We start from the raw sequence: 27,921 nt of genomic DNA on the forward strand, positions 1-27,921 counted from the left end.
TTTCTCAAAAGAGGCATATTATATAGTCAAATTCAAAAGCCATTTTCTAAAAAATTTTTAAACAAACTAAATGTACAAGAGAGAAATAGATTAGTAATTATGGTATAATTTAAAAATAAATTTTAAAAACTGAAAAAAATGAAGATTGAAAATTATCATTTTGAAAATGCAGATATGAGAAATATTTATGGTTTATTAATAAAAATAAAGGTGCTATATATATAAAAATCACAGATGTGGAGAAAAAGACTAGAAATCATACAGAAAAATAAAAAAAGCTTTATTAAAAAGATGGGATTAAAATCAATGTTTATATCTGAAAGTCTTTATTATTGTGATGTTTGAATAAAATAAATTTTAAATTAATAGATGTAAAAATTGCTTTTACTAAAATTAATATGAACCAATAAGTGATTTAATAAACCACTTTTCTAGGGTCATCTCTTAATTAGGTTCTTTTACAGTATAACAAGGCTTTTTTTATTTCATTAGATGGAATCTAGCAAAAATGGAGTTATGAAAAAGCAAAAAAAGATTGTTAAGTACATTAAAGAGGTAGAATAAATGATAAAAGAAACACAAAAGAGTCATGTGAAAATCTTGTAAACTGAGTCTTGTATTAAACCCTTCATTTAATTTTAATAAATTAATAACAAATTTTTATAATAAATAAAGCATTAATAGCATACATGAACTTGACTAAAACACTTCCAAAGTTAAAGCAAAGTAAACACTAAGAAATCCACTGAAAACTAAGTATATGAAGCACTATCTGGCAATTATTATTATGAAGTTTTTGAGGTAGATAGAAACAGCTATTGATATTTACATAATTTCCATTTAAGCCATCATTCACATTGTTCCTTTTGATTAAATTTTCAGCTCAAAGATTTTTAAAAATTTAAATATAAAATTAGAAGGCAAGCATCTATTAGGCTCTGTGTTATATTACCTAAAGCGGAGATCCAGTACGGATAGAGCTCCTTGGTGAGAAGTGCATCTTCAATGTCACAGAGAAAACTTTTCAACACACCCGTCACATCTTCAAGCTGATGTTTCCCAGCCCTCAGTTTAAAGCTTCTTGCATCCTTCTTGAAACTCTCCAGGAGTTCACTTATGTGCAAAGGATCACCATTCTTTTGATAGATATATTTGCATCCTAAACCTTTTTTTAAAAAAGAAAATAAAGTTACATGAAAAAAAGTCTAAATTCAAAATCTAGTTTGATATATTGAAAACAAAACAAATACTTGTGTTGGTATGATGAATAAGATGAAGAAATCATTATGCAAGAGTTGATAAAAACATGCATAAGGAGAAAAGTTTCTTACTCCTAATTTTAATATTTAAAGTATAAAACTAATGAACAAACCATTCCAGCCTCAGCTTTTAGTAAGCGTCTGATTAGCCCTTCCTCCAGCTCTCGCAGAATCTTTTTCAAATGTTCTTTTGCCTCAAGTGCCCTATCTTCACTTACTCGCCCAGAACACAAACTTGCCTCTATTTTTCACTGACAAAAGTGAAGCTCTGTGCTATAGATTTCCCCAACCTCCTGCCCCCATATTGTATATGAATTTCTATACGCTCCCATCTTCACATTCTTTCCAATGAAAAGCTGGGTCACCTCTTTTTCAAAGTTACTGATTTACAATGTCCATAAAAAATAAGAGGAGTAGTGATGATGATGATGATGATGATGGTGATGGTGATATAATAAAAAGACAAAAATCCTTCAGTGTCCCTCACAGGTGTCTTGTCCCTCTTCCTTTCAAAACTAAGCTGCGTTTCCTATTTATCCTTTCTACTGTCTCACATGCCTGTTAATCCTTTAACCACCTTTCTGCGACCAATCTCCATTCTGATGAGATCACCTTCATGGAGAATATCAATGATGTACTTTTCTTCTAGTTCCTGCTCAGTTTGTATCCAGTGAGAACTTGCAGCATGTGACACCCCAAATGACTCCCTGTTAAAAGTGTTTTAACTTCATGGCTTTCATGACATCACGATCTCTATCTTTTCCCCTCCCTTTGTGATTGCCCTCTAGTCTTCTACTCATTCTGCTCATCTAGGATTTACTGATGATTCCAGGAGTCCCCAGGAATGTTCTTTATCTCGTTCCTCTAGCTCAATATATGCATTGCCTTCTCCCCAGGCCCTTACAGGTCAGAACCTTTCTTTCTCACTCACACTAAAAAATAGACACACACACACACACACACACACACACAATACTATGCCACATAGAGTCATCATAACCTCACTCTCAGAACTGTCCCCGTCTTCCCATCTCATAGTCTATTAATACTATTTTGTTCACTCAATTCCTCACTATGTTTTCACATTTGCCCCCATTCTTGTGTCTGTCTCAATAATGATGACAGGTCTGCTGGTGTTACCAACGAACTTTAAAATCTGAATACTGGCCTCCTGCTGCCAGCATTAAGATATATAAAACCCTGTATGAATTGACCTAACCTCCTGCCTCTTTTATCCACCTCTTCTCACACTAAGTTCTGGCCACATTTAACTACAGAGAGTTACCTGAACAGACAATGTTCTCTCGTGACACTGTGCCGTGGAACACACTGCTGTCCCTGCGGGAATACCATCCTCCTCCTCTCCTGACTAGCTCCCATCTCCCCCGAAGGCTCATAGCAGGCACCACACTTCACCCACGAAGGCCTCCACTGCCACCTCTACCCCGGGGAAATTCACCCCTATGCCATGAATACCTGTAGCAACCCCTGAACCTCTTTTCCATGGGATTTTAAAACAGGTAACTGCTCACTTGGTTGTCTCTGATCCATAAATTTGTAAACTCCTAGAATGTAAGGATTATGTCTTATTCTCTGTGTATATCCAGCAGCTACACAGGGCCTAGAAGAACTCAGTAGATATTCAATAAATGACTGCTTAATGCAAGAGCAAGGAAATTCTACAAAATCAATGATGACTAAGTGCCTGAGACATTATGTTCCTCGCTGAGTGAATAGCTGGTACTCAAATTAGTCATGGTGAACTCAGTCAAGTCCAAACCTTGACACAATGAGCACAGAAAAGTCAGAAAATAGATTTTAACCTATAGGTCAGGAACTTCAAAATAATTGTTACCATAAAGGCTCTGAGCCAACCACCTACATCCTATAATCACTGGGTATCTTCCAAGTTCACGTCAAATCTTTCCTTCTATACATGTTTTTAACATTGAAGTTTTAATGAGTTCTGTTCATTAAAGAAAAAAAACACAATCTTTCACTGGCTCTCTTGCTTTAATATGCAAGTTAATGTACCTTGTACTAGGGTCATAAAGTAGTCATAAGGTAAGAAATTTAGTTGAAAATAATCTAATGTTTAGTTATGTTAAATTCAAATAAACACCATAAGGAAACTTCTGATTTCCTTGGAGAAGCAGTAAAGTGGCTACACTGGACCTAGTCAAGTTATTTTAATCATTTCTCAGCTTAAGAAAGACCCTAATGCCATCAGATAACTAATGTGATGTGAAAGTTCCTAATGAGGTTATGCTCTTGCTAAAACATAACATGAATGCAACTCATTCACACCGACAAAACGCAAGCACGCTAATACTCAGTTACTGTAATAAATGGAGATACCATTTTCCATTTTCCTCCTCCCATTTTCAAATAAATGGATGATTACAGCTAATTAGAAAAATATGAACATACTGTCATAGCAAAGAACTTCCTACAGTGAAACCCACATGTGATTATTTAGACATATAATACAAACACAAAGAATCTGGACATTAATAATAATTGCACTTGGATTACATATAAAATAAGTAAAATACTTAAAATGTTGTTCTCCCTAGAAGAGACTCAAATACACATAAATGTAATTTCTTCATAGTATTTATTTCTGACATTTCGTTACATACCAGTGTATTATCAGTTTCCCGTGGTAGAACATATGACTCATGGCTTTGTCTTTAACCTTTTACTCCCTCTGCTATGTTTCTAATACTGAAACTAGTGGCAGGTATATCACAGGCACTCGATAAACAAGCAATGAACTAATAATGCACTGCTTAGGTGTAGCCTTTTTACTAATTATACCTTCTTTTCAATTAAAAATACCCAAAGACACCTCTAATATTAGGAGAACAAAAAAGTTAATATACCTTCCAAAATACCAAATCAATCATTAATCCTTTTCCATGTTTGTAATCTAAATAAATGGCATTTACCCACAGGGTAAAAAGTGGAAAACATTTTTATGTTAAAAATATATTTATGAAATGTCTACCTTTTAGAATATGAAAGGAACTAAGAAGAAATTTGAAGGATTCATAATTATTTGAAAATATTAATAGATATGAGGAATAAAGGTTTTCAGGCATATCTAAAATACTACCAAAGCATCTAAAATTAAAATGATGTTGAACCATATACATATAGATCAACTTGTTTTTTATTTGCTAACCATAAAAATATCTGTTGCAAATAAGCTAAGAGTATTAAAATTAATAACCATACTACTTAATATAAACATTTGACCAATGGCATAGTGAATGAAATAAATACACATGTACTTTATGTATGCCAACAGAAAGAAAATTGTTTTACATATTGCTCCACAGTTGACCACATCTAAAGACACACTTAGGCATGTTGTATCACTCTAGGCTTGTAACCTCTGAAAACTATAGTCTTTAATCTACTATTTTTCATATACATACAATATAGATTCTTTGAATATGTTTTCTTAACATTTTTATGTATGTAAAAGAGGAAGGAAATAGCAAAAGTGTATTATACAGTTTAAATGAGTCTTACTGGGAGAAGGAACGGCAATTAGCTGGACAGTGACTCTGCTTTGATTTTTCACTGGTATACTTACAAATACAAACGGCTTTAATTCAGTCCAGGAGAGGCACCACTTAAAAACTGTAAGAATGATATTGTGAGTTCTAGGGGTTGAATAAAAACTCAGTGATACTCACCATACTGCGTAACAAATGCTATGCAGCTGTTCACTATAATGGGAACGTCATTTTTGCTGAGCTGCTGATCTTGTAAAGCATTACCATCTGTACCTGCTGCTTTTTCAATTGCAGTACGCCAGACTGCGAAATCCAACTTGGTATGCCCATGGATGTATAATGTTCTATAAAGTGTAAAAAGCATTTCGAATTACAACTTTGCTTTAAAAAATCTTACTCCGAGACAGATTACCCTTAAATCCACAAAAACGTGAGCCTGTCTCACCCATTGTAAGAAAAACCCTTCCTCTACCCTCCCATCTACCACTACTTTCTGCTCAATCCCTCTCTTCCTGTGCGGTCCCATCTCTCCAGAGAACACAGGAAGTTCTCTGAATTTATGGCCTCACTTCTTTTCCCTCCCCAATCCCTTTTATTCTGTTTCTGGATAACTGAACAGTCGTGCCTATCAGCAGTGACTTCTAACGGATATTTGGAGCTGTATTTTTCAAGAATTTAGAACTGGTGATGATTTCCTGTTTTAAAAAGAAAAAAAAAAATACCATCCAATTTGACTTTTACAACACAATTCGTTCTGGATTGTCCTCCTGTCTTTCTGGTCACTCAGTCTCTTTCCCAAGCTCACTTCCTCTTTCTGAATAACGAGGTTGTAACCTTAGCACATTCAAATGCCAAGGACTCTCCAGGGACATGTCATTCAGCCAATGGTTTCATCTCCCCATGTCAATTCCTATCTCCAGGCTGTGACCGTCTCTCAAAAATGAGATCTCCCTGTGACTAAAAAGCAAGAGCAGAAAGCAACTGAGAGTGGAAACTGCAGTTGGAATTCCCAAACTCAAATATTAGCTCTGCCACTTATTTCCTTTGTAATTTTAGACAAGTCACCAACCTTGTTTTGCCTCAGTTTCACCATCGGTAAAATGAGGAAAATAATGCCTAACACAGCACTCAATACATGTAGGTAGTATTGATGACTAAAGAATAAAACATAAGACTAATGAATATTTATTTTTTGAACACCTTCACCTTAATGTTCAATAAGCATCTCAAGCCTTTCTCACTCCCACACCAAACTGCTCCTGGCACCACAATTCTCCACTTATCCCTCCCTAAATTTAGGATTAATCACCTGTAGACCAGCCTCTCTCCCCAGCCACTGCCACAGGAACCCAACCACAAAATTCTGTTGATCCACTAACCCTACATATTCACCCTGTCTCATCTTCTTTCCAATATTGCCTTATTTCAGCTCTTCTTATTGTCCCTGGAGGTCACTAAAATCCCTCTTAATAGAATTCCTTTCCCAATTCTCAACGCCCCCCATCCCTACTCCTCACCACAGCCAGAACAGTCATTCCACAATGCAAAGCTGAAGACATAACTTCCAGATCACTGTCTTTCTACAGCTCTTGAGTTTTCAAGATGAGAAGGTCTTCAGGATCTAGCCTGTACTTTACCCTCCGACATTATTTGTCATTCTTCCATACTCAGGTCACTCTGGGGGGAAAAGTCACATTTCCTTGTCTTTTTCATAAATATTTTCTGCTCTTTGGCTGACTAATTCAACGCCTCCCCCAAAGGTGTCCTCCAGGTGGTGCCTCCTGACATCATCACTGATCCCCCTCTTACCCTTAGTGCGTATTCGTTTTAATCCTCTAACGGCCGCTCTGCCCACCATTATATCGTCAGTAGCAGCTCTGTGAACGTTTCAGCTGCTAAGCTCCAAACTTCACACGGGCACCCAAGGAAAGCACTTCAGTACCCCTCGCCATTAGCATACAGCCTGGCATTTAGTACACACATAATAGTTTTAAAGACTCATCGTTAGATATAAAATTTGATTTGAAACATAAGTTAATAAATATTCTAAGTAAATTTACATCAAAGCAAAACTATTTAATCTTCATTTAAGACTATGAGAGGGATATCTTGGATTGATCCAAAGAGAAAAGAATGAGCTACATGAGCTATGAAGCTTTGGGGGCAGGGAGTGGAGGGTGGGAGAGGAGGCACTTGCCCTAATTTGAAAAGGAAAAAAAAAAAAAAAACTTCCTTGTTTTCTCTTTTTGAAATGCTCCTGTGAGAAGACAAAGCTACCACGGTGTTAGCATGCTTGTTTCTACCATCTTCTAAACTTGCTCTAATTAACTATTTTTCTACTGACACTTGTGCTTGTAATCCCCATCTCTTGCTTTTTGACATTTTTATCTATAATTTTTATTTTCCACACTACCACAGTAGTCCTGACCTCTAGGTTTTGTAATTTTCTTTTTGAAGAATTCTTGACACTTGCTCTACTACTCCTGACATGCAACAGCCTTTTCATTTATCTTACATCATCTTTAGGTCAAAACCATTCTTTTGCAGGGTATATTCATCTAAATAAAATTATATAACTCAGGTAATTTCCCTGAGAAACATAAAGCCCCTGCATTATATAAACTTAATCAAAATTATACCTTGCTAAATTCAGGAGTTTGGGCAAAGAGAAAAAATTTTCTCTGATTTTTATTTACATAGATTTTTACCTAATAATTAGGCTCTAAATATAAAATCTTTGTAACTGTTTGCCTATAAACAACTACAATGGGTATTTCAACAAGCAGTGAAAGAAATAAAAAATACAGTGGCTCTCCTACAGTACCAGTATTCTGCCATTAACTGTGAACGTTTTCAAACCTCAAATTTTCTTTCTAGTCAGAAGAAATCCCAACATGACAAGTTTAGCTGACTTCTTGTGAACTAGTGAGTAGAACTCCTGAGTCAACTTGTCAAAGAGTGACTCCTAAAATATATCATCTAGTGCAGTAGATGTTTGACATTTAATAACATCAGTTCAACAGCTTTCCTCTCTGAGGCTTATCTAAACTTTGTGCACACTGAATAAAATATCAAAAGATATTTTCAGCACAAATCCTGGGTGACTTTGTGATTTCAGCTGTTATCAAACAACCATTTCACATTTCTGGATAAGAATTCCAAGGAAACATTCATTTACATCCTAAAAAGCTAAAAAGTTATTTTGATGAACTTTAATTACAGAGAAATGAGTTATTCTAATTGTCCATTCCCCAAGCATACATTTCACAGGGCGTATAAGGAAACATTTCTATTTGCTATAATGAATCAAGGCAGTTCAATAAGACATAGAAATGAAGTCCTAGGACTAATAAAAACAATTCTCTCAAAATTACAATATAATAATCACAAAATGTAGACAATCATATTTGAGCCTAGCCTACTGCCAAGAACCACAAGGGTCTTCACAAATAGTAGGATCAATAAATTTGACTATATAAAAATAAATATATTTACGTAAATAAAGAACATTTTAAATAAAACAGAAAAGCAAATAATATCCTCCACAAATATGGCTAAGAAGATAATATCCTAAGCATTTATACAAAACTAAAAACAGTCAGTCCTCCACAGAAATATGGTCATCAGCCATAAAAAGACAGTTCACAGAAGAAATGCCAACAGCCAATAAACATGAACCAGTTTAAAGATCAAAGAGACATATTAAAACAACAACGTGTCAAATGCAATTTATCAAAGTTCTAAACTGTATAATGTTCATCACTAAAGAGTATAAAAGATGAACATAGTATTTTATAGACTGATTAGATATTCTGAAAGACATTTGACAATATGTACCAAGAATTTTAAAATATGTATGCACTACATTTTTTTTATTTCAGCATATTATGGGGGTACAAATGTTTAGGTTACATATATTGCCTTTGCCCCACCCGAGTCAGACCTTCAAGTGTGTACATCCTCCGGACGGTGTGCACCGCACCCATTAGGTGTGTATGTGCCCATCCCCTCCTCCCACCCCCACATCTGCCCGACACCCAGTGAATGTTACTACTGTACATATCAAATTGGTACGCATCACTTTTGATGCTATTCCAACCACAGGACTCTTTCACAAGCACACAGTTCAAAAGACACAGTATTTGTTTCTTCCAATATCTCTCTGTCCCTCTCACACTCAAGTGCACATGCATACAAACACATGCTTTTAGCAGAGTATTTAAAAATGGAAATAAGCTGACAACTAGGGAAAGGTTAAGCAATTTTCTGACATCCAGAGATATGTATGTGTTTAGTACAATGGCCAGAGAATACATAATTGTATATGTACATATTTGAATCCAATTGCATTTGCCAAAATGTTAAATTATGTCTGGGTAGAAAACTCATGGATATTTTGTTTTCCCCTTTACATATGTCTGTGTTGTTTTTTTTTTAAATGTGATTAGAAACAAATCACATAAGTCAAAGTTTTGACTGGTTCCTTGAAGGAAAAGATATTTATTTACAGCCTTCTGAACATGCCATCTTGGACTATCATTGAACTTTTCAGGCCAGAAAACAAGAAATCTCTCTGCCAAGCTTTTCATTTATGACTAGGAAATTATGGCCAGAGAGAATGTGCCTAAGGCCTCAGGGCTAGGAAGGAAGAGCAAATTTGAGCTATAAGGTAGATATTCCGGTCCTACCTAGTACTAACCTAGTCCATGACCCTTCCTTTACCTGAGGAATTAGATCTCTATATTTTAAAGCCATAGTCATAAATTCCAAAAATGCTCATTCAAAAGGTGAAATGCTGACGTCTATCTTTCTGTGGTCTTTCTTCTTAGCCTTCTTTTCACACAGAGATTCGCAAAAGGATCTTCTGAATAACTTATCACAAAGTCACACTATTGGAATGTACCTGGAAGATGATCTCCTGGAGCCACTCATAACAGAAGATCTATTTCTCTTCGTAAAGAAGGGACAGCTTATATTCTGCATTAAAAAGCATCCTAGGCACATTGGCAATGTATGGGACATGATTTTGGAAGACAACTTTGGAAATGCTCTCTATTTTTTTTTTATACTTCCAAAGTAACCTTTCAAAGCAGAACATACTAATCATCACAGTAGGCTTTGTGCTATTGCTTTTTCCTGGAAAAATATGAATTGTTATTGCTGTAAAATCTGATTAGAATTTTTTAATGCACTAAAATGCACTCATCTCAAGTGTACAGTCTGAAACATTTTAACAAATGTTTACACCTGTGTAACCATCACCACAATCAATATGTAAACCATTCCCGTCACTCACAATGTTCCCTCAGAACTGTTTGCAGTGAATCCCTTCCCCTGCCCCCAATCCCAGGCAAAAACTGGTCTGCTTTCTGTCACTCTACATTAGTTTACCAGATCTAAAATTTCATGTAAATGGAATTACACAGTATTACCCTTTTGTGCCTGACTTCTTTTACTTAGCACAATGTTTTCAAGATCCATTCATGTGGTTGTTAATATAGATATCTTTGTAATGCTACAATATTCTCTATATAAATATATCACATTCTGTTTATACAGTGACTCACTGAAGACCATTTAGGGTCTCTCCAGTTTCTGACTATTATAAATAAAGCTGATTTGAGTATTTGTGTAGGAGTCATTTTACGGACATATTATGATTTGTTTGGGGTAAGTACCTAGGATCTCATATGATGGGATGTAGAGTAAGTGTACATTAACTTAATTTTTTAAAAATCCCTGCTAAACTGTTTCCAAAAATGATTGTGCTATTTTATCTTACAGTCCTACCGCACTTATTAACACATTGTATTGCCACTAATCTTAGTTTTTCCAGTGTATGTAACATTATCACACTGAGGTTTTAATTTGCATTTCCTTGATGTTGAACATTTATATATGTGTGTTGGCTATTCACAGGTCTTCTTTTAGAAGTGTCTATTCATTATTTTTTGCCATTTTATTGGGCTTTGTCTTATTATTAATTTACATGCATTCTTTCCATATTCTAGATACAAGTGTTGTAAATATCTACTCCCAGTGTGTGATTTTTCTTTTCATTTTCATAATGATGTCATTTAAAGAACAAAGTTTCTAATTTTGATAAGGTATAATTCAGTTTTTTCATTTATAGTTCTAATATGTGTGTCTTTTATCTAACTTTCTGGCTTTATCATATTGAGCTGGCAATAAAATGTTGAATAAAACTGGTAAGAATGAATATCCTTGCCTAATTCATGTATTTGAACGAAATTTTTCAATTATATCTAATGTGTTAAGTTTATTGGTACAAAGTTGGTCATAATATTCCTTTATCTTTTAAATATTATATTAACAGGATCCATAGTAATATTTCTTCTTTCATTCCTAGTAATTTGTATTAGTATCTTCTGTCCTTTCTTCTAGTTGAAGTTTTATCAATTTTCTAACTTTTCAAAGGAAAGTTAGAAGTTTTTGAACTTAATTGATCATTTCAAAGAGCCAGGTATTGGTTACACTGATTTTATTTTTTTTCAATTTTCTATTTCATTGATTTCTGCTATGATCTGTATCATTTCATTCTCTGTAGTACTTTGAATTTAATTTGCTCTTCTTTTCTTAGATTTTTAAGGTAGAAGCGTAATGGATTGATTTCAGATTTTTAAATTTAATGTAAGCATCTAAAGCTATAAACTTCCTTCTAAGTACTGTTTTATAGCTATATCACACAATTTTGATATGTTTTCATTATCATTGATCTAATGTTTCCTAATTTTCTCCTGTATTGAAGTATGGGTTATTTGGAAGTATGTTTAATTTCCAAATATTTAGGAATTTTTGAGTTATCTTTCCATGGCTGATTTAAATTTAATTCCTTTTGTGTTAGAAAACATACTCCGGGTAATTTTAATTTCTTTAATTATAGAAACTTTTTATGGCCTAGGATATAGCATGTCTTTGTGAATGTTCCTCATGCACTTGAGAAATAACATGTATTCCCCAGTGTGGTGTAGTGCTATATATGTGTATGTGTGTGTGTGTGGGGGGGTGTATCAGTGAAGTCAAGTAGTTACAAGTCCTTACTAATTTTCTCAATTCCAACAAGTTAATGACACTCAAAAGTTGAAATCTCCCTTCAAAACTGTGGACTTGTCTATTGATCCTTTGTAACTTTTTAATTTGTTGTATTCTGAAGCTTGGTTATTTGGTACATACATATTTAATATTGGTATGTCTTCTTGATAAATTGGCACTTTTATCACCAGGAAATGATCCTCATTTTCTCTGACAACTTTCCTTGTGCTGGAGTCCATTTTGATGTTAATATGGTTGCTCCACTTTCCCATGTAGGATTTGCATGGTATATCTTTACCTTTTTGCTTTTAACAAATCTATCTCTATATTTAAAATGTGTTTCTGTAAGTGTGTTTCTATAAGTTTTGTCTTACTTTAAAAAAAAATCCATTTTGTTAATCTCTACAACTGTAGCTTCAGACCATTAACATTTAATGTAATTATGGGTTTGATCAGATTTAAGTAAACCTACCATTCTGCCATTTGTTTTCTATTGTCCTAGCTACTCTTCTTTATTCCTTTTCTTCTGTTCTTGGCTTTTTCTTCCCCCCCCCCTGCTATCTGAGTGAATTTCCTTGGCTTCTTTTGGGTTTTTTCTTATGATTCTATTTCACCTCTGCTATTGGCTTAATAGCTAGACCTCTCCGATTTGTTGGTGGTGGTTCTAGAGTTTTCAAGAAGTACTAGAGTCTACCTTCAAGTAATATTATACCAGTTTACATATAATAGTCTTGAAATGTTATTTTTTTGTTTCTCTCTTGTTGTCCTTTGTAATATTAGCATACATTCTACCTCTATGTATGTTATAAACTCCACAATATATTGTTATTTGTGCTTTAGACAATTTTCTTTTAAAGAAATTTCAAAACATAAAAATATGATTTAAACACACACACACACACACATACATGCACTTTCTGCTGTTCCTTATTCCTTTGCATAGATTCAAGTTTACAACTGCTATCATCTTCTTCCAACCAGAAAAACTTACTTAAACATTTCTTATGGTATAGATCTAGATTCTGACCATAAGTTTGGCCAAAAAATATTTTATTTTGCTTTCATTTCTGAAAGACATTTTTGCTAAATAGGGTATTTTAAGTTGAAAGCTGCTTGTTTGTTTTCCAGCACTTTATAGATTTATGACATTGTCTTCTGGCTTGTACTATTTCTGATGAAACATTCTCATATTTGTCCTTTATATTTAAAATTTTTTCCTCTGGCACTTTAATTTTTTTTCTCATACCTGGTTTTCAGGAATTTTATAATAATGTGTCTTGACATGGTTTGTTTTTATACTGCTTGAAGTATTTTGATCTTAGTACATGTGTGGGTTTATAGTTTTTTTTTTTTTTTAATCAAGTTCAGAAAATGGCCACATTTCTTCAAAGGTTTTTTGGCCTCATCTTTCTATTCTTTAATTTTGGGATTTTATTACACTTACATAAAATTGGTTGACACTGCCCCATAAGGCACTGAGGTTTTGTTAATTGTTTTTTTTTTTCTCTCTGTGCTTAAGTTTTGATAGTTTCTACTGTCATGCCTTCAAGGTCACTGATCTCTTTTTTTCCTGTATGTTAAGCACATCAAGTGACATTTTCTTTTCAGATATTGTATTTTTCAGCTTTAGAATTTATAATTAACATTTTTTAATTATCCATTTTTTCTCATTACATTTATATTTTCCTTTACATCTTTGGCTACATTCATAATATTTTAAATCACTTTTTAAAGTCTTTGCTAATTCCATCAGCTTTGTCATTTGTGGATCTGTGCCTATCAACTGATCTGTAGATTTTTCACATGACTAGCAATTTTAACTACATCCTAATCACAGTGAATGTTAAGTTGATGAGTGTTAGGATTGCATTCTTTCCCTTAATGTTGATGATTGCTTTCAACTTCATCTGCCTATTTGACCCCAGGCAACTAAATTACTTGGGGAATAGCTGATCCTTTGGAAGTCTGTTTTTAAGTATAATGAGGTAAAAAATAAAGTAACCTTTACTCTAAAGCTCATTTAGCCTTTATACTATGGCACTATCTCCCTTGGGTCTTTACTAAATGTCCTGTGTGTTTAATGAGGTCTGTCTAACCTCGCTGGACAGAATTTGAGCATATTCCAATGCTGTCTAAGCTCTGGGAATCATTCAACTTATGGTATTCTGGGAATTGTCTCTGCCTGGCTTCTTGCAGTTTCACCCTACAAATACGTAGATTATATTGAGCCAAAGATGCATAGGAACTCCTAGGAAAATTTCTGGAACTCTTTATACATCTCCCCCTGCTCTGGTACCCTCCTCCCCTGAAAATTATGGCTATTTCAGAATCCCTAAACTCCCATCTCTACAATACCACACCTCCCTCTTCTCTGGTTTCCCCATTCTCTGTGCCACAGGCTCCGAGTGCCTGCAGACAGAAAAGAAAGTCAAGGTGATCTTAAGGCTTACTTCATTTGTTTCACTACTCTCTGTAATCATAGTCCTAAAATACCTATTGTCCCAAGGCTGGAAAACAGTTGTTTCACACATGTTGCCCAGCTTCCTAGTTGTCTGTAGTGAGAAGGCACATTCGATGCCAGTTATTCCTTCATGGCCAGAATTGGGAGTCTAGCACGTTTTACTTAGTCATCGCACCCATATATCATCTTCATTTTAAGTTTTGGGAGATACAATATTTTTTTCTGCTTTTCCAAATAAGAAGCTAGAGCATTGAGATGACATTTTAGTCAGAAACAGGCAAACACAAATTAGGAAAATATACAGATGCAGAAACTGTGTCATAAGAATATGCAGTAGGAATTATTAAGTTTTGATAGACAGTGTAAATAGCTTGTTTCTCCTGAAGCCAACAGTTCAGTAAACAGCCCCAAAGCACCTGATACTTCAGGAAAGGCAAGGGCTCCAGTATTTCAGTCTCATCCCTGCACATGATCCGACACCCACCTGTGGGGAATGTGAGAGCTGGGTTTGTTGTGAGTCTGCTCACTCACTGCAGAGTGAATCCAAATTCTCGCTTTTAACAATAACTTTAAACAATAATTTTAAAATGTCTTCTGTACCCTTATAAAGGGCCTGTAATCCTTTCTAGAATATGGCAAGTTATAGATTAAATTTACTAATATGGTATCAATCTATCTCTGCAGTCACATCGGCTCATGCTTCCTCCTCAAGTACTCACGATTCAGGCCAACCTGTACCAAAGCTGTTCCTAGTCCCTATTTCTCTGAAACCATTATTTTCATTTCTTGGAATACCTTAGTCTCAGTGCCCACAATTTTTCCTACTGAAATCCAATTTAGGGTTACAGACCCACTTAAATCTATTTCTCTTAAAAAATTATGTTGAAGGGATCTTCTCATCCTTTTGTACATTTTTTTTCACATCTTAATGTATTTATTTCTTCATAAACTTACATCCATCTTGGTATACAGAGGTGCTCTGAACTAATGAAACAGATTTGTGAAGTAAATAATGTATACTTTAAAATCGATCCTTTGTTAAATAGCTACATATTCCCTTTGTCATAATTTTAACATAAAATCACTTCATAATGTTAGTTTGAATAGTTCTTTTCTTCTTTAAAAATCTATAGGGGGTAGTGAGAAAAAAGATTCTCTTGTTTGCCTTGGCAACATTCAAATTAAACCATCTCTGAGAATTAAATCATCAGAAAGTTACAAAAGCAGTCGAGCTTATAGTGTGGGCAATGGGCTACTGTTTAATTTGCAATTACATGCACAATTTAGAAACCACTTTAAGATAATTCCACCTCCGGAGTATTGCTAACATATCAGCTGCTATAAAACTCAATTCAGTGGGGAAGGGCGAATCATATGAAATAAGTTCATAGGATATAAGTTGATAGAAAATAAGGAATTTTAAATTTAGGGTGTTAATCTCCCAAACTGAGAAAAGTGTTCTGTTGCATAATTGTGGAACATATTGATAAAGTGTTTATTCTCCAGTGTTAGCTTCTTTATGTCTGGAATTTGCAATTAAAACTGAAATGCAGTCAGACTTGGGAGTCATCAAGCTCGTTAGGCTTCACTACAGGTCAATCAGGGAATCTGAACTGAAAAGAAAGCCACACACATCAGTCTTTCCTGTTTCTGACCGCATAGCTGTGTTTCTCACATTTTTCATAACCAACAACTTTTCCACAAAAGAACACAGGTGTCTTCGGCACGTGGGCACGCAGCTACGGAATGTGAACACGGTGAACACAGAAGCTTACTCATTAGCAAGGGATGTACACAGAGTGTGGGCTAAAGTGCAGAAATAGCTTTCACATTTTGAGAAAAGGATGTTGTAACCTATTGAACATTTCAGTCAAAGTGGATCTACTGTCCAGGAAAATACCTTCTGAATTTCCTGGTCCAGAACATTCACTAAAAATAGATATTCCACAACATGTTTTGGGTTTTTTTGTTTGTTTGTTTGTTTGTTTGTTTGTCTGTCTTGGGTTTTTTTGGGGGGAGTGGGGGCCACAAAGAAATCCTGACTAAGGCCTAAAAGAAAAGCACAGAATCTAAGTTCTAATAACAGCATCAAATAGCATGCCAGAAACCCTCAAGTGGAATCAAGAAAGCTTTATTTTCCATAATAATAATTTTTAAACTATACAAAGAATACACATTAAAATGATACCATCTGGAACACCTTCTGTTTAGAGCTTTTTAAAGCAAAAATTTCTGTGTGTGGAAATTATTATTGCAATATTTTTCTGTCTAAAGACACTCATGCTATGCATATAGAGAAAATTACCATGAAGATTAAAATATACATCTAAATAGCGACTATATCAGTGGATGATTATCAATGTATGAACATTTCCAATTCAGGGGGTTCTTTCTCCTACTTGCCTTTACAAAACTTTAAAGTATACAGCACTTTAATCAAAGGCAGATAATAATGGGAAAAAGATGTGAAATTAATTCATTAAACTTATTTATGATTTGCATTTCTGGTTTAAGTTGTTAATAACAAAAAATAAAGGTTAAACTTACAGCTGGTTGGTTTCTCTTTCAATTATTCAATACTACACATGCCATGAATACAAATAATTGAAAGTTATTTTATTTCCAAAAGCCACAATTTTATCTGTCTTTGTCAAGTCTACCACAATCTCCCTTTGCTGATAGTCATTATTTCCTAAGGGGCTAACAGATCAAAAGGGAGATGAAAAAGATGGTGATACAATGAAATTCTCTTATTTTGACATACTAATGAAACAGCTCTTCAACAATCACAGCTGTAATTAACTAGCTGTGTTTGAGTACTGGCAGAGAAGGACATATTCTGTACCTTGGTAAATGATACTTCTGGGTGACAGAGTCACCCAGGCCCAAAACTCAGGAGTCACCTAATCTCCTATTAATAGTTCACAAACCAATTGAAAACCACTGGTCTCTCTCCACATCCCACTACCAGATTGAGAAAACTACCAACATCCAAAACTATCCATCACTTCCTCTTTTCTTGCTGTTACAATTGAGGGACCTTGCTCTCTAACTTCAATCTCTCCTTTTTTTACTTTAATTTCTCTTTTCCATCAAAATTTCAACTTGCACAGTTCAAGCCATTTTAAAACAAACTGAACACACATGCCCTTCCTGGGTCAGATCCCTTCCCCCACTCACCCTATGAACCTCCAGACATCTCTGGCACACTGTCCTCACCGGCTGTCTCAGTTTGCTCAGTTCCCATCCTTAACCTGATCCAGACCTGCCTGATCACTTCCGCTCTCTGAAGTCACCAGATGGAACTCCACATCACTTACCCGATGGAGGATCTGTTCTCGTTGGGCACTTGAGAACTTGCAGCACTTGGCATTTTTAACTGTTCCTTCCTTCTTGAAACACTCTTCCTGTGCTTTGTGACACTACTCGGCCTCTCAGTTTCTTGTCTCACTCTCTGGGTAAACAAGCAGCTACTCCTCCCAGGACAGCTGCTCCTCCCTGACAGCTCCTACTCCAAAATGATACACATTCACCAAGGCTCCAACACGTTACTTCTTCCTTCTTCATTCTATAGACTCACCCAAAGTGATTTCACCTTCTTCCTTCCTTACATTGGTAACTCCAAAGTCTGTATCTCCATCCCATTAACCTTTTCGTGTACACCCTATCCATAACTTCCTCCTAGAAATTTCTTCTTATATGTCTCACAAGCACTTCATATTCAACATGTCTAAAAACAAACTCATTATCTCCCAAGCTATTTCCCAAACCTGCTCCTTTTCCACTATTCTCTGACGTCTATGTATTCACATACTACATACACACACACACACACACACACACGTGTATATAAATAAACATATATGTAAATATGAGACCCTATTTTGCACCACACAAGGTGCCACGTGCTGGTACAAATGTACGTTTTCGTTCTGTCAGGGTTTATAACCTGGTGTTCTCACCGTCTGCCAGGCTGATTATTTACTTTTACTCACACTGTTGACCTCCCTGCTTTCTATTCCATTTTTAATTAGGTAGGAATGTATGAATATATTTTTTCTAATACTTTTATTAGAAAACCTTTATAGCTGCCTAATAAACATTTTTTATTTCCTAATAAATGCTGAAATTCTAAATTCTGGTAACTTACAGTATATACATCGAGACTCCTAATACATTTGTTGACTTAATTCTTGAAAATGATTTGTACAAAGGTATTGGTAAATTAACACTTAACACTTGTTTAAGAAAAATCTTTAGGCTCTTACGTGACAAATTGGCCTTACCTTGATTTCAAAATGGCTTTTCTCCTCCATACCGTATATGCACTGAGGGCTGTTTAAGTACTTAAAACTGTGCTTAGCACCTGGCAGATTCTACACATTATCATGATTGTATCATTGCTATTATCAGATTATTATTGGTTTGAAGAAAACAGGAAAATCAAGTAAAATCAAGATACAAACAATATAGTTCCTTTTAAATCGTGTATATTATAGAGCAGCTATTCAATGAGAGTTAAGCAAAATAACCTGGTTGTCCATTTATCCTCATATTTCACCTATTCCTATCCTGGGATACTCTTTACTCTCCACTTTCATAAAAATACCTTCATAAAAAACTTCTTAGTAACACATGCAGATAAAAACTTTTAAATTATTATCAAAATCATTATTAACTTTCAGTGACCATTTATTTTGGAATTCCATTAGTTTTCCACTACTCCATGAACTCAAAGGTTAATTATATGACAAAAGCATTTCATCTCCTGATACATGCAGTCCAGGAGAAAGGTCAAAATGTACAAAATAACCAAACATTTAGTATTCTGGCTTCTATATCTTGCATTCATGAGGGGGTACACCGTATATAGCATGACTAAATAAAAAATCCATCAAACTGAATTCTCAACCATGTTTGTTATATTTTAATTAAAACCTATATACCACTCGTCAAATCCTTCATAGACAAAACAAAGTAGAAACATACACCTTGGCTATAGAAACTTGATTAAAAATATATAAAAAGGATAAATACAATAAATTTGACCATCAAGCTGATGCTTGTCTATTTGTTTAACAGCATAAACTCTGAGAGCTCAGACGCCAAGTTTGTACTGTTGACCATTTTTTTCCTGCCATAGAAGTGGCAGGCAGCAGGCATTCCATAAATATTAATAGATGACTGTAAAAACTTCATTTGTGCTGGTACTTTAATACCATAATACTATCTATACATAATACTACCTCATCATTTCGGAACATATCATTAACATTACTCTGATAGTACGTGAAATCATCTGATACCGAAAAGAAGAATCTAAATTATTATTAGGCATCATAATCCCAGAAATAAATAAGTGAAAATGCAAAGTCCTAATTATGCCTGTAAGTTAAAAAACACACTCTGCCATAAATATTCTATCAACAATATGCATGTTGTCTAAAGCTGCCGACGTCCTTCCATGAAGATGAAGGAAAGGCAGGTTCAGTTAAGGAAAGTCATCATCCTTGTCACAGCAAGAAAAATAACCCCGGGGAAGGCTGATTTAGCTGTACTTTTATATTACAGTTGACCCCTGAACAACACGGGTTTGAGCTGCGTGGTCCCCCTTACAGGCAGATTGCCTTCCTCCTCTGCCACCCGAGACAGCAAGGACAACCCCTCCTCCTCCTCCTCCTCCCCCTCCTCAGCCTACAGAAGATGAAGACCTTTATGATAATCCACTTCCACTTAATGAACAGCAAATACATTCTCTCTTCTTTGTGATTTTCTTAGAAACATTTTCTTTTCTCCAGCTTACTTTCTTGAAAGAATATGGTATGTAATACGTGTAACATACAAAATGGGTGTTAATTAACTATGTTATCGGTAAGCCTTCTGGTCAACAGGAGAATATTAGTAGCTAAGTTTTTGGGGAGTCAAAATTTAAGCACAGGTTTTTGACAGCACAAGGGGTCGGTGTCCCTAACCCCCATGCTGTTTAAAGGTCAACTGGATTAACCTATATATGTTTTACAAATGATCTCGCACTATCATAGACTAGCCAAACATACTGAATTAGTGCAATCAGTGAATTTTGTAGAAAGCAAATTACAAGAAAAAAAACAATTTGTTCAAGAAACTCTGTCTTCCTAATGTTCTGATCTGTCCCTCGCTGCTCCGTCCCAGGCCCCTTCCCTGGAGCATCTTCCTCTTCTACATCTTTAACTATCTGACACCCTGAGGCTACATCCGCAACTCTCTTTTCCACTTACACTCTTTCTCCTAGGTAAACTCATCCAGTTCCTTGGCCAAATAACATCAATAAGGTGATGACTCTCAACTGTGTATCTCCAGGTATAAGCTCTTCACTTAATTCCAGACCTGCATACCCAACTGCCTATTCGCCAGTTCCATTTTGCAATCAAACAGGTCTCCAAGGGACCATTCCCAAAACCAAATTCTTGATCTACTGCCCCGAACTTAACTAATATCCTATCTTTATCCTGCATGTTTCTGTTATCTCAAAAACATGCACCACCCTTCATGTAATTTCTCAGGCCAAAAACTCTGGGGACACCCTTGACTTTTACACTCATTTAAATCATCAACAGATCTTAACACTTCTATGTTCACGATATATCCGACCACTCATCTCTTGCCTGGCCTCTCCAGCAGCACCCTAAGTAGACACTCAGTGCCATGCTTGTCTTCCAAAAGCTTATTCATCTGGAGTCACAGTCATCCTTTGAAAAGATAAATAACACCCCTCCATTTCTCGGCTCTCAGACTGAGTAGCTTCCCATTTTACTTAGAATAAAATTCCAATTTTTGCACATCATGATCTATAAGGCCCCATATGATCTGGCCCAGGAATATCTCTGAAATCATTTCTTCTCACTCTCTCACTCATTCAAATCTTTCTAGCCACAGAAGGTTTCTTGCAGAACTTGGACGTGCCAAGCACAACACTCTTCAAGTATCTCTGGCCCATGGCTGGAGCTACCAGGACTGCTACAGGGTTTGCTACCTCACTCCACGCAGACTTTTCGTCAAAGACAACCTCTCTTGTCAAGCTAGCTAACACAGAATATTGTTCCATCAGATTCTCTCTTTACTTTGCTTTTCTTCACAGGATTTAAGACTGATAGATACAATGTTACACAATTATTTTTTGTCTGCTTACACTGTTTTCCGCACTAGTGTACCTGCTTCATGAGGGCATAGATTTTTTTTTGTCTGCTTACACTGTTTTCCGCACTAGTGTACCTGCTTCATGAGGGCATAGACCTTGTGTGTTTTTCATCACTGTATTTCCAATACTTACAACTGTCCTTGATACTCAATAGATGCTTAATACATAGTTACCAAAAAACTAAACTGAAGAAATCAAGTTTTAGCTATGAATGACCCACATACATAGATAATTCAGGATATTATTTGTATTCGTCATATTCCTACACTGAAGATATATTTATAATCACCAAACTGCTTTTAATATTTAAATGTAATATATCTGGGTCTGTAGAAAACTATAATAGTTGATCACAATGATTTTGTCATGAAAATATAAAAATATCTAAACTTCGTTGGTGTACTATATATATTTTATATATATGATTCAGATAATTTCCAACAGGTTTTAAAATAATGGTCTCTCCTCCAAGAGAATAACTAAACTATCCCACTCCCCACTTGTTGGGATAAAGACTAAAAAGCAAAAAGGCACTTACCTCCCTTTTTCTACCAAGAGTAAGACGTCCAGTTTTTCCCCATTTTGAACCATTGTGCTGATTGCTGAAGGGAGAAGCAATAAAAAGCATAAACATATATTTTTTTTAAGTATTACACTAAATGCCCACAAGACACAATTATTAATACTACTTAGTCATAAGCTCAGGAGTGAACCATCAGAATTTTACAAAAAGCTATCATTATTGCATGTAATAAAGAATTGTGTTCCAAAGATAAGGGGGAAGAAAAAAAATATCTTACTTAGCTCTTGCAGTCTTCTTAAGCGCATTCTATCTTCCTGAACTTCTTGCATTTGAAGGCAAAAATGCAAACTAGATTTGTCCATAGCAAACCAGCCTTTTCTCCACTGATCCAGGGCATGACAGTCTTTGTAGAAGAGTTGACCAATCAAATCATAGTCACCTTCTGTTAAGCTTTCAGCAAACAAGGGAACAAAATGCTGTTAAAACAAATACAAAAAAGTAATAAAGACAGTGAAAACAGGAAATCTCTTCCCTACCTACAGATACAGGGAACATGGAAAAATTATCTTAGTTTTTCTTTTTAAAGATTGATAAGTAACCCTAAATTCAAAACAATTATTTAAACTTTTCATCAGTCTTAAAACTGAACAGCTATAATGCATTTTCAAATGGCAGCACCTTAAATCTTTTTTCTTGCTAAATATAGAACTGAAATAGGAAGACATTCTCTTAATTGATTCGTGGCACTTTTCAGAATGTCAACCTTCAATGTTTTTCTCCTTTTGTGTCTTTTATGGAATTTGTTCCCTTTACCTTTGTAGACAACTTCAGTAAGATGCCTACCTATAAAAAGACATACACAGAAGTGACTTTACAATATTGAGAATATCTTAACCAATAAAAACATGGCCTTAATTCGGAAAATGATTTTCCCAAGGTCCTAACCATCAATTTCTTCCCGGTGTAAGGCTCTAGGAAGGTAGTTCTTAACCTCTTTTAATTATATGCTTTGAACACCTAATGAAATATGACCTCCTTCCCAGAATCTTACATAAAATTTTCATGGATCCCTGAAGCTCAACCACAGACTCCAAGTTAAGAATCTTCTCTGGATTTAGCGTAACAATATAATATTTAAATACCTTAGCTATTGCCTCTGTCCATTTTCTTTGAGCTTGAGATGTTTCAGCTCCAAATAAAAACACACGTTCTGAGGGTAAATAGATCTCAAAGATAAAGACGGGCCTACAGCAAACATGAAAAAAAAGTACTATGAGTTATCTTTGGCTCTTTCAAAACCTTCCTTACCTGTTTTAAACATGATATTCACTAAGTGCATACAAAAATTTTGTCTTTAGTCCATTATTTTAAATAAGTCATAAAATTAAATGACTACAATGGTCGAAATTAAATGCTATATATTTACATAAGACTTGATGGAAATATGTTAGCTCTTCATACTAGTGTATTTTCATTTTCCTACTTTTTAGTGAATTAGCAAAGGAATTTTCAGAAGATACAAGTAAGCTTTAAGAAACCATTAAACCCTTCTAAAGGAAGCAAAGAAAGAACTGAAATGGTAACAAAAAACTTCTTACCTGGTATAATAATTATCTCAAAATACTTTTCATCTCTAATTATTTATTGGTAGACCTACCCAGTATTTAAATAGAAGTCCTCTTTCTGTATAGCCAGGCAGATAACTTCATTGATATTAATGGTGCCATAAGGCGTGGTAGACTTGTCATTTTCATAGTAACTCAAGAAGCCTCCTTCCAAAACACACCACTTTTTATTTGTCTCTAAGAATGCAAAACGAAGCAAATAATAAATTAATCTGTATCACGAATCTAATTTATATATAAACATAAACATATGGTTAGTTAGACCCATACATTTTCTCCACTGTGCTAAGCAGCTAAGCAACAACCCCTCCTCACCCACGTGAAAGCTGGTCCTTTACTCTGGAGAAACTAGAACCACCAGACTCGAAAATGGGAGGCTCAAGCATTGCCTGGAGGCAGAGGTAAGATTCATGCTGGAAACAATGCGTCATGCGATTCCATGATGTTCTATATACTAAACAGTATAACTTCCCCAAATTTATATACAAAATGCTAGAGCCAGGAATATCAAAGACTCCCATCCAATACTCTCAGCTAGAGATTGGTGGAATCTTCTGACTATCTGAATCCAACCATTTAAAAGAAAACTGCCAAGAAGTGATTCTCTCGTAGAGCCTCCTTAAAAAGCATAGCCATACTGACACCTTGATTTCAACCCAGGGATACTAATTTTGGATGTCTGACCTCCAAAACTGTGAGAGCATGCATTTCTGTTGTTTCCAGTCACCAAGTTTGTGGTAATTTGTTACATCAGCCATAGTAAAAATAACAACTATCTTGTAAAGTGGCTGTGAGAATTGGTGATGAGCAGAGTGTTGACCATATAATAATCAATGTTATTGTTAAAACAAATTTTAAAGAAAGCTTCCAACATGAAAGACAGAGATCAAGCACAAAATAACATTTTGTAACCTATAATTAACATCAGACTGGTAAGGGAAGATACTGTATCCACACAACAAGAACAGCATGCTCTAAAAGGAAAATGAAGACACACACACACAAAATTCTTGATACATAAAAATTTTAAAAAGGAAATCTTAGAAAAAGAACTCTCCCCAAAAGTGAAAGAAGAACTAGAAAATAAGACAATATCAAATGATCAGTTTATAAGGTGCAACATCCAATTAATATGACTTCTAAGAAAAGAGAAGAAACAAAATAAAAATGAGAAAATTTACCACAAATGGATAAAGTTTAGGAATGAAAAAATACAGAACAAATTTCTGTTTTCCATTAAAACCGTGTGCACATATTGCTTTGGTAAAACAAAAATCAAGGTTTAAAATATTGGTAATAAGGATCATCAATTAGTGGCAGACCGGGGGCTGGGAAAAGGCGCCATTTTAGACAGGGGTCTGCCCAGGTTTGTTTCACTCCTACTGAATTCTGAAACTTACGTGCAACTAAAAAGTGTGCATTTACTACTTAAATCTTCTACTGGGTTTTACATTATTACACATTCCAGAACTACCAGTGTTACTCCTTGCATTTAGCTCAATTCTTGACTGAACCTCAGGCACTGAAAGTATAAATGCAAAAGAAGCCAAAGTGATGAATGCCAACCAGACAGAATAACCCCAAATACCGTGCCTCTGCATTGCCCAAATTTATTAATCTTCATCACTCCTTTCAATTTCCCACTTTAAAAAACTAAAACAAGGAGGCTCGCTAATTGAGCAGCAAAAAATCTTATCTTATATATTACATATTTTCTATCAAAAGACACTAATGTGAAAACTAAATTCTAAATTTGTATTATTTTCATTTTTTTAATTAAGTAGGTTTTAATGACATAATTCAAATGTAGTTTGCCAAATAACTCTTTGAACAAGTGAGGTAAAGTATTAAACTCAAATTTTTCACGTCAGGCCGGGCGCGGTGGCTCACGCCTGTAATCCTAGCACTCTGGGAGGCCGAGGTGGGTGGATCACTCGAGGTCAGGAGTTCGAGACCAGCCTGAGCAAGAGTGAGATCCCGTCTCTACTAAAAAAAATAGAAAGAAATTATCTGGCCAACTAAAAATATATATAGAGAAAAAATTAGCCAGGCATGGTGGCGCATGCCTGTAGTCCCAGCTACTCGGGAGGCTGAGGCAGTAGGATCGCTTGAGCCCAGGAGTTTGAGGTTGCTGTGAGCTAGGCTGATGCCACGGCACTCAATCTAGCCCGGGCAACAGAGCAAGACTCTGTCTCAAAAAAAAAAAAAAAAAAAAAAATTTCACGTCAATGATACTATGAAAGAAAAACTGTTTGAAATTTTCAGTTTCCCCAGATAAAGGGAATTATTTTGGAATTTTCACCTCATCATCCTGTTTTTGGACACTAGAGATTGCACAATTCCTCAAATTGTAAGTTACCGCCAAGAATTAAATTATACAAGCAATCTTCAATTTTAGATTTAAAATATACACTAGATCTATAGACATTAAGACTAATAAGGTCTATATATTAATTATAATGAATAAAGTCTACAAATTAGATAATGTACAAAGTTTAATCACTGTACTATTTTAGTGTATTATTTAAAAGTGCCCTTCTTTTTAAGAAATGCATACTGCAGTACTAGGAGTGAAGAGGCATCCTTTCTGCAGCTTACTTTGAAGCGGTTCTAAAAATAAGTGTGCGTACAGAGAGACCACGAGAGAAACAGATACACACACTCACATATATATGCACCTCTGTGTGTAGTATATGTGTGACTGTGTACATATACGCATATACAGAAAGGAGGACAAAGCAAATGTAAAGTGTTAATATTTGAGCTATCTGGATAAAAGGGATATGGGAATTCTTTGCACTAGTCTTGCAACTTTTATGTAAATTTCATATTAAGTCAAACTAATTAAAAATAAAAAAGTTAAAATATATGTATTAAACTGCTTTTTAAATGTTCCTTCATCATGTCACTAGAACTTTAAATGAGGGTGGGGATGAGAAGTAGAAGAAAGAAACATGACAATGTACTTGGCCTCAAAAAACAATCATTAGGAGAAACACTCAGAAGGTGGATACCTTGAGAGCTATAGGATCACTATATTCTGAAAAACAAATTGCCAAATGAAAAGTCCAATGACAATTGGCAGAAGTAAACAGCACAAAAAAATCCTTTATGGGTATTGGAAAAGAAAGCTAACAGAACCCAGGCAGTTCCCAGTAGAAAGTGATATATTATTCCAGGGCCATCAAATCCAGAGTCATAGTAGACTCCCGGCACATTTATATGAAAATCAGCAAATGCCATAATTTTTAAATGAATATTTATTAAAGATTTCTAATATATAAGAAAAAGCAGTTACACTACTAATCAAAGGGAGTTATACAGTAGTTTCAAAACAATGCACTCAGATGACTAGAACAATCTTCATAAGAGATTAAAGGAAAAAGTACACAACTATTCAGTACATAGATAATCAGTGGTGCAGATTAGGAATTCTACCACTGTTCTCAGGCAGCTTGTAACCCACCGATAGGGGATGTGTGTTTGGAATGATAACCATCAGCTGGTCTGTTTAGTGGGCTAGAAGCATTCAAGGAGGGAAGCTACCACCAGACTAGAGCAGTAAGAAAAAACTGCACAGAAAAAAAAAAAATCCTTTAAAATGGTCCTTTATGACTGAGGTGGCAAGCTTCTAGGGTAGCAAAAAAATTCATTCTGAACTGCAATCATTCCATAATTCTGGAAAAGAACAGTGTGAGGAAAGTCATAGAAAGGTGAAACTGCAGCAACTCTCTCTGGCTGCAGACTCAGACGGCACAGGGAGCTGGGAAATGGGAAGCAGGACGGCAGGTTCGTGGCAGAGGCCAGGCCCCCAGAGTCCTACCTGACAGGTGTTCAGGAGTTTGCACCTCTCTCGGTAGACAAGAGGGAGCTATCTGAAGGCCTTAAACAAACAGTGCCAAATGAAATGATACATAAAATAAGCATGAATGCAGAGCCTAATTATGCAAATTTTAATGGGAAACAAATGACAGATCTCTTGAAAAAGGTGGGCACAAGCTCATTTTACATTCGAATTGTAGCCTTGAAGAGACTTAGTCCTGTAACATTATCACTTCTACAACCATTTGCTAGCCTCATTTACATAAGGGAAATGGGCCAGAGGTCGGACAAGGCAGGCACAGGTATTTCCTCTGAGCACTTATAATAACAGAGCTGTGACAGGAAATATTGACATTCCTATGGATTTGCGAAGCAATGAAAAGTTTTAGTGAGATTATGTTTGGCGATACTGGTTTGCTTAGGCCAATTTAGATGTGCACTCCTGAGTCTGACTTTGAGAAATGTCAATATCCT

At 35.3% G+C, this 27,921-nt stretch overlaps 1 protein-coding gene across 3 annotated transcripts in view; it reads right to left on the reverse strand.

Moving 5' to 3' along the window:
- Nucleotides 1–27,921, reverse strand: part of ARAP2 (ArfGAP with RhoGAP domain, ankyrin repeat and PH domain 2) — a 162,950-nt gene that overhangs the window by 58,105 nt on the left and 76,924 nt on the right. For all 3 annotated transcript variants that reach the window (XR_006734821.1, XM_045550494.1, XM_045550495.1), the window contains exons 15-20: nucleotides 23,658–23,802; nucleotides 23,143–23,245; nucleotides 22,278–22,476; nucleotides 22,016–22,079; nucleotides 4,967–5,130; nucleotides 953–1,165 (exon numbers count right to left, since the gene is read on the reverse strand). Coding sequence is in view for 2 of the 3 variants with exons in the window: in XM_045550494.1 (XP_045406450.1) it covers nucleotides 953–1,165; nucleotides 4,967–5,130; nucleotides 22,016–22,079; nucleotides 22,278–22,476; nucleotides 23,143–23,245; nucleotides 23,658–23,802 (888 nt within the window). In the remaining variant the exon portion in view is untranslated. The remainder of the gene's footprint in view (nucleotides 1–952; nucleotides 1,166–4,966; nucleotides 5,131–22,015; nucleotides 22,080–22,277; nucleotides 22,477–23,142; nucleotides 23,246–23,657; nucleotides 23,803–27,921) is intronic.

The sequence above is a fragment of the Lemur catta genome, chromosome 4 (genome assembly GCF_020740605.2).
Source record: "Lemur catta isolate mLemCat1 chromosome 4, mLemCat1.pri, whole genome shotgun sequence".
In the NCBI taxonomy this organism is placed as follows: Eukaryota; Metazoa; Chordata; class Mammalia; order Primates; family Lemuridae; genus Lemur; species Lemur catta.